Source organism: Lotus japonicus, chromosome 3, assembly GCF_012489685.1.
Source record: "Lotus japonicus ecotype B-129 chromosome 3, LjGifu_v1.2".
NCBI classification, from domain to species: Eukaryota; Viridiplantae; Streptophyta; class Magnoliopsida; order Fabales; family Fabaceae; genus Lotus; species Lotus japonicus.
The window spans coordinates 2,248,942-2,261,954 of record NC_080043.1 but is presented as its reverse complement, the minus strand read 5'-3'; the positions used below and the strand labels follow the sequence as shown (position 1 = coordinate 2,261,954).

The window sequence follows — 13,013 nt, the reverse complement described above, 5'->3', positions numbered from 1 at the left end:
TATCACAATTTTTTAAAATATCCGGTGATATGTGAACATATTTCTTAATGTCATGTAATATCTCTACACGAGATTAGGTTGTATTGTCAAAAATGTTTTGTTCAAAAAGCTATTTAAATCATTTAACTCACAAGGGTTTGCACTTACTTGTATTGTTTCCACTCAACTCTTTCGTTGTTTCCACTATTTCTCTCGCCTTCACTATCATCTCGCGCAACCACAAACACAACTTCCTCCTCCTCTAGTGCCGCTTCCTCCTAACTTTGGATGACTAGTGATTATTTGTTCTTTTTTTAAGTTTATCCTAACAACTTGTATTTGTGTTATAACTTACATACTTTAGATTTGGATATTTGGTAATTTAATACATGCTTTTAATTGTAATTGTTGGATAATTTGGATAATTTTTAGTACTATTAATGTGATTTAATTATTATTATAGTATTAAAAGTATTAGTTTTTTACTACGAGATGACATTACACGAGATTACGTTACCACATTAGCTCCAGTGTACCTCCCCATGCCAACAACATTAGATAATCTCTAAAGATTCACAACCATGCTCTAACCTTCCCCAAATATTCACATGTTACTTTCAATTCACTTTGAATTCTTAGTTAAGCATATATTTGAGCAAAATATCTTGCATCATTTTAGGCTCTTTCTTTTTGAGTACCAAAACGAAGAAGTTTTCCTTAATACTTTAAAATGGAAAAACTCTGAGGCACATACCTATTTCTTAACTAAACAAAACACATACCTGATTTAAAAAATAGAACATTTGCACTTTGCACTTACCAACAAAATTCATGAGTGCACATACCTATTTCTTAACAAAACTACAGCACTAGTATTAGCAAGTTGGGGCAACTGGAAATGGAGAAATAGTGGGCTTTTTGAAGACATACCTTGGAATCTAGAAACAGCGTGGCGGAAAATGTGTCATGACCATGACAGTTTCTTATTAATCAGTAGCAAGCCTCAAGAATCAGACATGTTACTAGCCACCAGGTGGAAGCCACCGCCATTGGGGAAGATCAAACTTAACACAGATGGCAGTTATCGGGAACAGGAGAATCTGATGGGAGGTGGCGGGCTTCTTCGTGATCATCACGGCCACTGGAAAGGAGGGTTTGTCAGCTACGAGGAAGGAGGGAACGCTCTTCTAGTGGAGACTAAAGCTCTATTAGAAGGCCTGAAACTCGCTTGGGCGGAAGGATATCGCGAGGTGAGGTGTGAAGTTGATTGCAGTGAGCTGATTTCAGTCTTAGAGGATGTTGAAGCTCAAATATACTTCCCACAAGCCCGAGAGATAAAGGATTGGCTAGACCGAGATTGGTCGATCTCCATCAAGCGGATTGCGAGAGAGTGTAACTCATCGGCTGATTGCATGGCTAAATTTGCTGTTAGGTCTCCTCCTCCTGGAGTTAGAATCCTGGATTCACCCTTTGTGGAGCTTGAAACTCTCATGTTGAGAGACAAGCTAGGTTTTGGTTAGTTTTTCTGGTGTTTTTTTGTACTCTTTCCGATGAAGCAAAAAAAAAAGTATTAGCAAGTTGCAAAATGACATTGGCACAACAAAATTCATCAGTAATAAAACAAATTAATTAATGTGATTTACAATATATATAGAAAATAATGGAAATATATATTTCACATTGGCAAGTTGCCAATGACATTGGGAAGTTTGCACTTGTTTGTAATTAAGTTTGTCTTTTACGCTTGAATTCAAAAAGATTTCGTTGGAATACTTTTTCCTATAGTGTAGTCATTTAAAAAAAAACCTTAATACTTAATTCACACAAAATTAAATGGATTGAAATTCAAAATATTCATAATTATTACTAAACTTAACTTAAGAAAAAGAATTCTTCTATTCTAATTAGACTTTGGTAACAGAAAATTTAATTCAAATCTAGAAATACAAAATAGCGTCTGACCTTCCTCTCCCTTTACAGTACCTATCTTCTGTGTCCTCTGCTCTCCCTTCAATTCAAATTAGCATCCCCTACGTGCGTTGAAAAGCACACAGCTTCCTCGGACTCGACTTACACGGGAATCCCGTGGCTCCAAAGGCTCGTGAAGATTCTTCGTTAGTCGGTTAGTCCAGAAAACAAAACTAAATTTATTAAAATCTTGCAACCTGCCAATAAAATTGGCAACTTGCCCAAAAAATAAAATTGGCAACTTGCCCAAAAATTAATTTGGAAAATACGAAAATAATGTCTTTTTTTATTTAATTCCAAAATTCAGTTTGATTTCATTGAAATAATATTTACTCCCTCCTTTCCTTTGTCACACTATTTCTACCTAAATAAGAGCATTAACAACATTAACTATACTTTACAAGTGACAAATGGAGGCAAATACGTGGTAAAAACCTTTTTTAGGAAGGGTTGGACAAAGGTATAGACGGTGGTCGATAAATATAACTAAAGGCAGAAGGTATTTTTTAGATATAGTGGAAAATAGAGGAAATAGAAGTAATTTATATTGGAAGGGATGGTGTAGTGAAGTCAAATTGAAATGGGGTGTGAAGATAGGTGAATGTTACAAAGCCTCCTAAGTCAGCCTCCTAGGGTCAAATTTCTAATGCAGATTTAATTATTGAGATGATAGATATAGTGGAAAATACAGGAAATACAAGTTATTTATATTGGAAGGGATAGTGTAGTGAAGTCAAATTGAAAGGGATGTGTGAAGATAGGTGAATTTTACAGAGCCTCCTAAGTGAGGGTCAAATTTTCTAATGCAGCTTTATTTATTGACATGATAGAATAACAGTTTCCTTCCTGAGATGTGCTTGGTTTTGATTTGGAAAGTCGTGCTCACAATGCTTTCTGTTGCATATTTATTTCAAATTTTTGTTCATAACAATACGTCATTACTATGTCAAGTCTATCAATAAGTCCATGTGGACTATATCAATCTTAGTGTTTGTGATTACCATTGACCATGTTTTGTTTTGTCAGTGTCATAATATAATTAACAAGTACGGAACAATGTTTGTCAAATTGGCCTTGGTGAGATAAGGACTAAGGAGAGAGGAGAGGAATTGAAGGTGTGTCTGTTATTCCAAATCCCAATTTCCCGTTATGGATAACAAATTGGGGTAACTAGATATAGTGATTGTGTCCAAATAAGTCAATAAATAAACAGAACTAAAACATGATGTCAAAGGGGCCGTGTGTAAACAAAAAAAAATTAATGTAACCAAAAAAAAAAAGGGGCCGTGTGCTATAGGGATTCAAAGGAAAATGAATCTCTATTTGTTGAATGAAATGAATACTTGGATTGAATTTATGTAAGTAATTGAATGCAGCAGCTAGCAAAGTCATACCAAGACATGCCCCTGTGCCTTTTTATATTATTCAATGGCTTATCCAAAAAAAAAAAAGTAAAAGGTTGAAATTAGTTGCATGCATTCGTCCAACTAGAGAAAAAGAAAGGAGATAGTTGAATGACGACAAAAGGTGACAGCATTAATGAGAAAATAGTTTTATACAGGTATAGGAAAAGTAGGGGCTCATGGGAGGAAATAGATTTGTTTACTTGTTTGGAAACTTATGGAATAGTTCCATCGTAAAAAGGACACCACAGCCACCACATACCCCATCTCTCCTGGCTTTGCCTGTTAAATCTCATTTCTACTTCTGCCATGACCTTGATGAGATCCAAGGAATATTGGAGTCTTATCGAGCAGGGAATTCTAGTATTGCCACCGAATCCAACCCTAGAGCAGAAAAAGGCGCATGAAGAGGGAAAATTGTAGGATCTCAAGGCAAAGAACTACCTCTTTCAATCCATTGAAAGAAGAATCATGGAGACCATCTTGCACAAGGACACGGCTAACTAGGATTCAATGAAATCCAAATGTCATGGCTCCAACAAGGTGGTTAGAAGGGCTCAACTTCAAGCGTGTACTTATTATAAAAAACATGATTATTAGTAAACTTGACTTAAAAAAAAGAATTTTTATAATTAATTAGAGTTTAGTTAAAACTAAAAATTTAATTTAAACCTACAAATACAAAATACTAGCCTCTTACCTTCCCCAAATATTCAGATGTCAATTTCAATTTCTAAGTTAAGCATAAGACAAATCAACTTCTTACTAGAATTCTACCTAACAATACGTAACTATATATATTGGAGCAGAATGTGTTGCTCCATTTTATACTCTTTCTTTCTTAGTACCAAAACTGAGAAGTTTTACTTAATACTTTAAAATGTAAAAACTCTTTTTCACCCATCAGCACAAGGTCTAAAAAATAGAACATTTTGCACTTGCCAACAAAATTCTTGAGTATGTACCACGTCCACGTACCTATTTACGTACCTATTTCTTGAGCCGTGACCAAGTTCAATTCACAACAATTCACAACTACAATGCAAATAGACAAAATTTATGAGTAATGAATGTAATTAATGTGATTTATAATGCTAAACTAAACTAGAGCACTACCAAGTTGCAAAATAACATTGCCACAACTAAGTCTTAAATATACAAAATTAATGAATCTAATTAATTAATGTGATTTAGAATCTATATAAAAGATAGTGTCACAAATATATATTCTTAGATGAATTGTATTTTGGGTTGGGCTGCTAAACTATGCATGTTGTTTAGATGTTAAGACTTTAGAGAATTGGCAAGTTTCCAATGACATTGGCAAGTTGCCAATGACATTGGGAAGTTTGGACTTGTTTCTAATTAAATTAAGTTTGTTTGTTAGCGCGTTGAATTCAAAAAGATTCCTTGGAATACTTTCCTATAGTGTACTTATTTTAAAAAACATGATTATTAGTAAACTTGACTTAAAAAAAAGAATTATTGTAAATAATTAGAGTTTGGTTAAAACTAAAAATTTAATTTAAACCTACAAATACAAAATACTAGCCTCTTAGCTTCCCCAAATATTCAGATGTCATTTTCAATTCTAAGTTAAGCATAAGACAAATCAACTTGTTACTAGAATTCTACACAATACGTAACTAAATATTTTGGAGCAGAATGTGTTGCACCATTTTATACTCTTTCTTCCTTAGTACGAAAACTGAGCAGTTTTATTTAATACTTTAAAATGTAAAAACTCTTTTTGACCCATCAGCACAAGATTTAAAAAACAGAACATTTGGCACTTGCCAACAAAATTCATGAGTATGTACCACGTCCACGTACCTATTTTTGGAGCTGTAACCAAGTTAAGTTCACAACAATTCACAACTAAGATGCAAATAGACAAAATTCATGAGTAATGAATGTAATTAATGTGATTTAGAATGGTATAAACTAAACTAGAGTACTAGGAAGTTGAAAATAACATTGCCACAACTAAGTCTTAAATATACAAAATTAATGAATAATTAATCTAATTAATTAATTAATGTGATTTAGAATCTATAAAACATAATGTCACAAATATATATATTCTTAGATGCCCAAATTGAACTGTATTTTGGGTTGGGCTTGTAAACTATTGATGTTCTTTAGATGTTAAGAATTTAGAGAATTGGCAAGTAGCCAATGACATTGGGAAGTTTGGACTTGTTTGTAATTACGTTTGTTTGTTAGCCTTAAATTCAAAAAGATTCCTTTGAATACTTTCCTATAGTGTACTTATTTTAAAAAACATGATTATTAGTAAACTTACTTTAAAAAAAGAATTTTTCTAATTAATTAGAGTTTGGTTAAAACTGAAAATTTAATTTAAACCTACAAATACAAAATACTAGCCTCTTACGTTCCCCAAATATTCAAATGTCATTTTCAATTTCTAAGTTAAGCATAAGACAAATCAACTTGTTACTAGAATTCTACGTAACAATACGTAACTATATATTTTGGAGCAGAATGTGTTGCACCATTTTATGCTCTTTATTTCTTTGTACCAAAACTGAGTAGTTTTACTTAATACTTTAAAATGTAAAAACTCTTTTTGACCCATCACCACAATGTTTAAAAAACAGAACATTTGCACTTTGCACTTGCCAACAAAATTCATGAGTATTTACCACATCCACGTACCTATTTTTGCGGGTAACTGAATTCACAACAATTCACAACTAAGATGCAAATAGACAAAATTGATGAGTTATGAATGTAATTAATGTGATTTAGAATACTAAAGTAAACTAGAGCACTAACATTGGCACAACTAAGTGTCAAATATACAAAATTAATATTAATAAATAATGAATCTAATTAATTAATTAATTAATTAATGTGATTTAGAATGTATATAACATACAAATATATATTCTTACATGCCGAAACTAAACTTGTATTTTGGGTTCGGCTTGTAAACACATTGTTTAGATGTTTAGACTTTAGAGAATTGAGAAGTTTTCAATGACATTGGCAAGTTACCAATTACATTGGGAAGTTTCCACTTGTTTGTAATTAAGTTTCGACTTATTCGTGTGTAACAAAATAAAACAAGACAAAAAAAATAGTAAAAACAAATGTTGTCTCTATGTATATTTTGGGCTCAAATTTAAATAACCAGCCCAAATCCATCCAAAAGTAGGGTTTTATACTTTTATGTTACTGAATACCACACAGCCCCACTCCACAACACCTAAGAAGAAGCTTGAGTTAACCACATCGAATCTCAGCGAGTTCCGGCCTCGTACCCTCGTAGTACAGTTTTCATCTTTAATTTTTTGCTTCGTGCCTGCTCTCCATCCACCGTGAGTATATTGTTTACTCTGTCTCTGTTCACCTTTGCTCCTTTCATTGATGTTAATCAAGTTGCTGCTTCTTTACTATTTAGCTTATGTATATAAAAGGAAACCTCCTTGCCTTATTATTTCACCAAATTAAACAAATTATTTTTGAAAGAATTGGGATTTGAAAGAATTGGAATACTTTTATATTGCACCATAGAAGATTTATCATAAAAAAAGAAAAAGAAAATTGAGTTAAAGTTGTATTAATAATGATTACTGTATAGCCTTTGAAGTTTTATTAATTACTTCAAAACTACCTCTCCAAATTCATGGTTGTATTGGAAATGTTGGTTTAATTACTTTGTTGTCCTTTTAGGTTTGGGAACACTGCGTATTTATTCATTTCTGTGTCTCAAAGCTTAAAGATTTTTTTTATTTTTGCAATTACAGCCATTGGGTGATGATTGAGTGAGTGAGTGAGGCTTAATTCTTAACTTACTATTTTCTACTTTAACTTTTGATGATCTAAAATGATAATATCTGAAGATGTTTAAATGTAGTTGTTTTTATATTTTGGTTGGGTGGAAAAGTAAAAACCTCTTCCTTTATTGATTCAGTTGGAGAAATGGACTTCTTGCAATCTGGACCAGTTGATACCTCATTGTTGTGCCATCAGGAAGAGCATATTTCAAATGAAATTTGGAAACATGATGATTATGTAAGGATGCTTAGAGCGAGACATCGATGGCACGTGGTTACTCTAGATCTCTTGGACCATCGTGTAAAGGATGAAATAGTTAAGGCTGGTTTTGGTCCGATCATCTCAATAAATGATGTCACTATTGATCAACAACTAGTAAATGCACTTGTGGAGCGTTGGAGAAGAGAGACCCACACATTCCATTTTCCTTATGGTGAGGCTACAATAACATTACAAGACGTCTTGTTGCAACTTGGGCTTCCCATTGATGGAGATGCCGTCACTGGTAGTAGTTCTAATGAGTGGGGGCCAACTTGTTTACGATTATTGGGAGATAGTCCCCCATTTAATCAATTAAAGGGAAGTATGGTAAAACTAACTTGGCTTGAAACCCTTATCCAGAAACTTCCTTCTACTAACTACGTGCCACAAAGTGTAATTGAACAACATGCTAGAGCCCACATCATGTTGTTAATGGGGAATATTTTATTTGTTGAATCATCTGGGCAGTCTATTCATTTGATGTATCTTTTGTTGTTGGACAACTTACCGGCTGCAAAAAATTATAGTTGGGGTGCAGCTGTTTTGGCTTGCTTGTACAGTGCTTTGGACCGAGCAACAAATCCTAACCAGAGAAACATTGGAGGATGCATGTTGCTTCTCCAATCATGGGCATATAGTCGCCTTCAATGCATTGCACCCACTATAAATTCCATTTTTGTAAACAGGGTGGAGCAAGGAGTTGGCTTCCCTCTTGCACAAAGGTATATCTCATGTCTGAGGACATTTTAAATTATAAATTATATGTAAAATGATAACTTTGCCACTCATACACTTTTTGTAATATCAGATGGTCTTGTCCGAAGAAGAGCACAACAATCCCAATCCATAGTGCAACAAATGTCATACGGAAAAAATTTGACGGGTTGGGTATAGATGATGTTAGTACTTCCAATTACATAAGTCTAAAGCAAGTTTTTTATATTTATCTATATACTCAATCTTGTATAACTTTTGAAATAATTTCTCTTCAGTTTAAATGGACGCCTTATCCTTATGAAGAATTGAACATCAGGGGATTGATTGATCATGTGGACATCCTCCCCAATGTTATTTATGCAATGGTGCCATTGATATGTTTTTCTACTGTGCAATGGCATCCGTTAGATAGGGTCAAGCGACAATTTGGATGACGTCAATGCATTCCAAATGATCCACCTAATTTGGATGAATTTTGCAAAGATGATTTACGGGGAAAACAAGATTATCATTGGCCTGATCATCATCACAAGTCGATTGCTCAGTGGGATGATAGATATAATCGATTGATTGATGGTGATCCATATTCCGGTACTTTAAATGAAAACTCTGAGTATATGAAATGGTATATACCCCGCACTCGGCGATATATATCACATGAGGCTGTAATTTTAAATGGCATGGTACATTTATCTTAAACATTGCACACACATAAAATTATTAGCCCCGCACTTACCATTTCTTAATGTTTTTGTAACATGTTACTAATTATTGTTACAGCATTCCTTCGTACATTTAATTCGAAATCACTGTAAATCACCTGATTCTATTAAGAATTATTGTGATGAAATGTCGAGTGCTTTAAAAAGGATCCTTCCATCAAAATCAACATCTGCACATGATGAGGAAGCTGAACCAACTCAACATTTTACCTGTGATGATGAAGAACCTGCACCTGTGTTAAAAAGACAAAGAGTTAGACACAGAACAAGAGGTGGTGGTCTAAAAACAAGAGGTGGTGGTCTAAAAATAAGAGGTGGGGACAATAACTAACCATGATACAACCTTGGCCTAAATATATAAGGTACACAAAAGTCTGACTGTTTGTAAATTTAGACAATAGTTTCATATTGAGTAAACAGCCATTTTGGTCCCTGACTGTGTTCACTTATGACGAACTGGTCCTCATACTTTGGAAATGATCGTTTTTCATCCCTGAATGTGTTGCCGTCGGTCAAGTTCGTCCTTGGTTGAGTTTTCCGTTAGTCCCTAAAACGGAAAATGCCAAATGTCATGTTTTTTTACATGTTGGCATCCTACGTGGCTCCTTCTTCATATTCCCTCCGAAACTTCACTGGAAAATCAGTCCTTGCCACTCATAAATCTGGTTGTGTTCTTTCCAAAGCTTGAGCCTTTCTTGCATCTCTGATACATCATCCCTTACTCAACCTCTAATCAAAACCTAAACCCAGCAACCAAAAGTTTAGCACCAGCAAAAACTCCATCAAGCCTAAACCAACATCAGACCTCCCAAATATACCCATAAACTTCCAGACCTCAAATCAACACCCCATCAAACCATAAACTTCTAACCACATCCACCAGATTCGAAACCCAAGAAGAGAAAAGTAAAGGGAAAAAAAGCTTAGCCTCTAGAAAGTGTTAGTTGCCGACAATGATTTTTCTCTGTCCACTAAATTTATGAGTAATTAGAAGACCCAACAAGGGGGAATAATACAATACTGAATGCAATCTTCTATTACCCTGCAATTACACTAACAAATTTCTGTGCTGCCATTTCATTTAGTTGCACCACCAACATCTGCCAATTTTCCTCTCAAGTTTGCAGAAATGAAAATATTTCTAGTACTAATTAACATTCATGTGAGCTATGGAAGGAAAAGAACAGTAATGCAAATAGTAAAGACATGTTGCAATATCAAATGCTATTTGTGTCCTTCTGTACCAGTTTAGAGGATTGAATGGATCAGATATAATCTCCCTCAAGCATTCATTTTTAAGCAACTCAAAAACTAAATAAGACCAAGAATCACTGCCCTCACCATAACATACACCAAGCAAGGAGAGGTTTTCATGCATAAAGTGAGAGAAGGAGAACTTGTTATGTTGAATGAGTTTACAGAATCACTTTTTCTCACTCTCTTCATGTAGAGTCCACTTGCAAGCAATGTTGTGAAAAACACAAGTCCTAAGACAGATCCTGCAATATACAAATGTGATGATTCTAGTGATTCATGTGGCTTAGGCACTGGATTTGTGGGAAGAAAACTAGGTGGGGAGAAGGAGAATCTGGAATTTCAAATATTCTGATGGGGTCATCATCAATTGGGGTTTAAGTGGACAAGGGGTTCAAGTGATTTTGTTCCAAAAAATCTCCAGGTGAGATACCAAATTTCTGAGTCAATTTGTCTAAATCATCTCCTAGAATTAGAGGGTATGTAACAAGGTACTTTGCTTTCTTCCCACTAGAGAAATTCCCACTACAACATTTTTTGCCTTCCACCGCGGACGAAAAACTGCAGGCTCATGTTAAAAAACCGTGGTTGAAAGCTTACGTCGCGGTTTTGCCACGGTTTTCGTGTCGCAGTGTATGTGGCCGTGGCCAAGCTCAAGTGCCACGGTTTTGTCAATTTAAAGCCACGGTTTGCTCAAAACTTTAATGCCACGGTTTACATAATGCCGCATTTGGAAAACCGTGGCTTTGGAAATTTCAACCACGGTTTTTTGACAAGTTTATGCCACGGTTTACTAATGCCTTTTTTACCACAGTTTTTAAACCGTGGCCATCATAGTGGTTTTTTTTTGAAATTCAATTACTTTTTAGAACCTTTTAAGCTACTTCCCCCCCCCCCCCGCTTGCAATCTAACATTCAAATTTTGGGTACCCCATGTCCTACCCATTATATTCAAATTTCATGGAATTTCAACAATTGTTTATCACGATTGTTTATCTTCTAACAACGATAACTTAGATCAATTTCAAAAAAAAACGATAACTTTGATCACCTCAAATAACATGTAAGTTAAAATAACTATAAGAATGAATAACTACAGTGGATACGTTCAAAAAAAAAACTACAGTGGATAACATCTCGAGTATTTATAAAGTTAACATCTCTGACAAACCATCTCAAGATTCAAATCCACATGTAACTTAAGTGGACAACTTTACTAATGAATAAGAGTAAACAATGCAATAATACATCACATATGGAACACACAATCAATAGCTACAAGCAGTTGGACTTGGACCTGATCAAAAATAAAAACCTTCTGATCTTCAGGATTGGAGTGAAAGTTGACAGCATAAAAATCCTACTTAACAGCAGCCAAGAACATGATAAATTAGTATAGTCAACATAATAAAGATAGAAATATGTCAAATAGCGAAATGTCAAATAGCGAAATGTCATATGCATTATAAAATAATAAACGTCACAAACTGCTTCTACTCTAACCTGGTAAACAAATGAATCAAGGCTTTTCTCTGAACCATTAGAATCATAGCTTCCCTCACAAGAATCTTCTGTTCCTTCAATAGATGCTTTCTTATAAACACTCTCAAAGAGGAGACAAATGTGACTCTAAGCTCTAGCTAGTCCAATCTCAAGTTCACTGTTCAAAACACTGCATGTAATAACATCCCATGCAACAAGCAACCAAAATTAAAACATTATTGAGAAAAGTTTTTATTAGAATACTAATTTTCAATGAAATTCTTTTATACAATTCATAGCAGACCTCCATAGGTGAAATATCAGCAAAATGATTCCATTTCACATGACAAAGCTAATTCTTTTATTTAGCAAACCAAACATGACATCACGAACTAATAACCTTGACTACACCAAAAAATAAAGGAGATAAGTCATGCAGAGTTATAAAGCTAAAAGACCAGCTTTACATAAATTAAAGAATTGGCTATATAAATGTAAGATAAACCATAAATCCATAATTATATTCATATATTAAGTTTAAGCAAAGAGTATTGTTCATAGGTGACCAGTTCATATACGGTATACCAATCTTATCCAGGGAATAGATAAGCACATATTCAAATACATACTCTAACAAAACCAAAAGGACTAGATGACTACAGCCATCTAAGTTTTTTTTTATTCCAATCAGAGTAATTCTCTTAAAATGCCCAATGCGGTAATGCACATCAACAAAACTAGATGTGCCAAATGAACCTGCAAATTGGGAACAACTTATCCTAACTCCTAAGATTGTCACAAACCGAAGGAATTGGGTTAATTAGACACGAACAAAAACTAAAATTTACCAGCCAATTGGGAGGACATTTCTTCAATATTATCCCAAGAAGCATCTTACACACATTTGAGCTTCTTTCTCACCACCGAAACCAAAATTACAACATTTATCTTATGAATCGATTTGGAAAGAAAGAGGCAGCTGAATTTTATTTTCATACCTAAATAAAGGACTTCCAAACCCCTAAATCCCTTGGTGCAACCTAAATCCCTAAATCACTTGGTCTAACCCCAAATTACCTCATCTCCACAAAGCGGTGCGATGTGGGAGCGGTGGTATGTGTGACCTCTGGTGGCGCGGCCCACAGCACCTTGTTGGCATTCTCAAAGTTTCGAGGGGGTGCGATGCTGGAGAAGGCGCTAGTTGTTGAGGTTGTTTCGGAGAGGCACGATAATCGGTGGAGGTTGCGTTCATCGATTTCGTCCTCATCTTGGGTGCTGTCGCTGCGTCAGTGCCTCTCCTGTGTGATGGATGTTATCGAACAGAAAGGGGAAGATTACACGGCCGAGCTAGCGCACGAGGGTCGCGCATGCGGAGAAGAAGGAAGACGATCCACACTGGAGCGGCACAAGGACAAGGGTTCTA

At 34.8% G+C, this 13,013-nt stretch overlaps 1 protein-coding gene across 1 annotated transcript; it reads left to right on the top strand.

The window, feature by feature from the left end:
- The first annotated feature begins 6,561 nt into the window (after positions 1-6,561).
- LOC130742462 (protein MAIN-LIKE 1-like) lies at positions 6,562-8,948 on the top strand. Its single transcript, XM_057594568.1, has 4 exons — positions 6,562-6,694; positions 7,291-8,137; positions 8,224-8,314; positions 8,408-8,948. The coding sequence occupies exons 2-4, from the start codon at positions 7,299-7,301 to the stop codon at positions 8,564-8,566; spliced, it is 1,089 nt and encodes a 362-aa protein (XP_057450551.1). The 5' UTR covers positions 6,562-6,694; positions 7,291-7,298; the 3' UTR covers positions 8,567-8,948.
- Positions 8,949-13,013: the final 4,065 nt, after the last annotated feature.

Bases quoted from the DNA above. Each gene is read 5' to 3' on its own strand.
- LOC130742462 (XM_057594568.1), top strand. From the start codon at position 7,299: ATGGACTTCTTGCAATCTGGACCAGTTGATACCTCATTGTTGTGCCAT. The intron at 8,138-8,223 runs GTATATCTCATG...TTGTAATATCAG, and splicing joins GGCTTCCCTCTTGCACAAAG to ATGGTCTTGTCCGAAGAAGA. The intron at 8,315-8,407 runs GTTAGTACTTCC...ATTTCTCTTCAG, and splicing joins ACGGGTTGGGTATAGATGAT to TTTAAATGGACGCCTTATCC.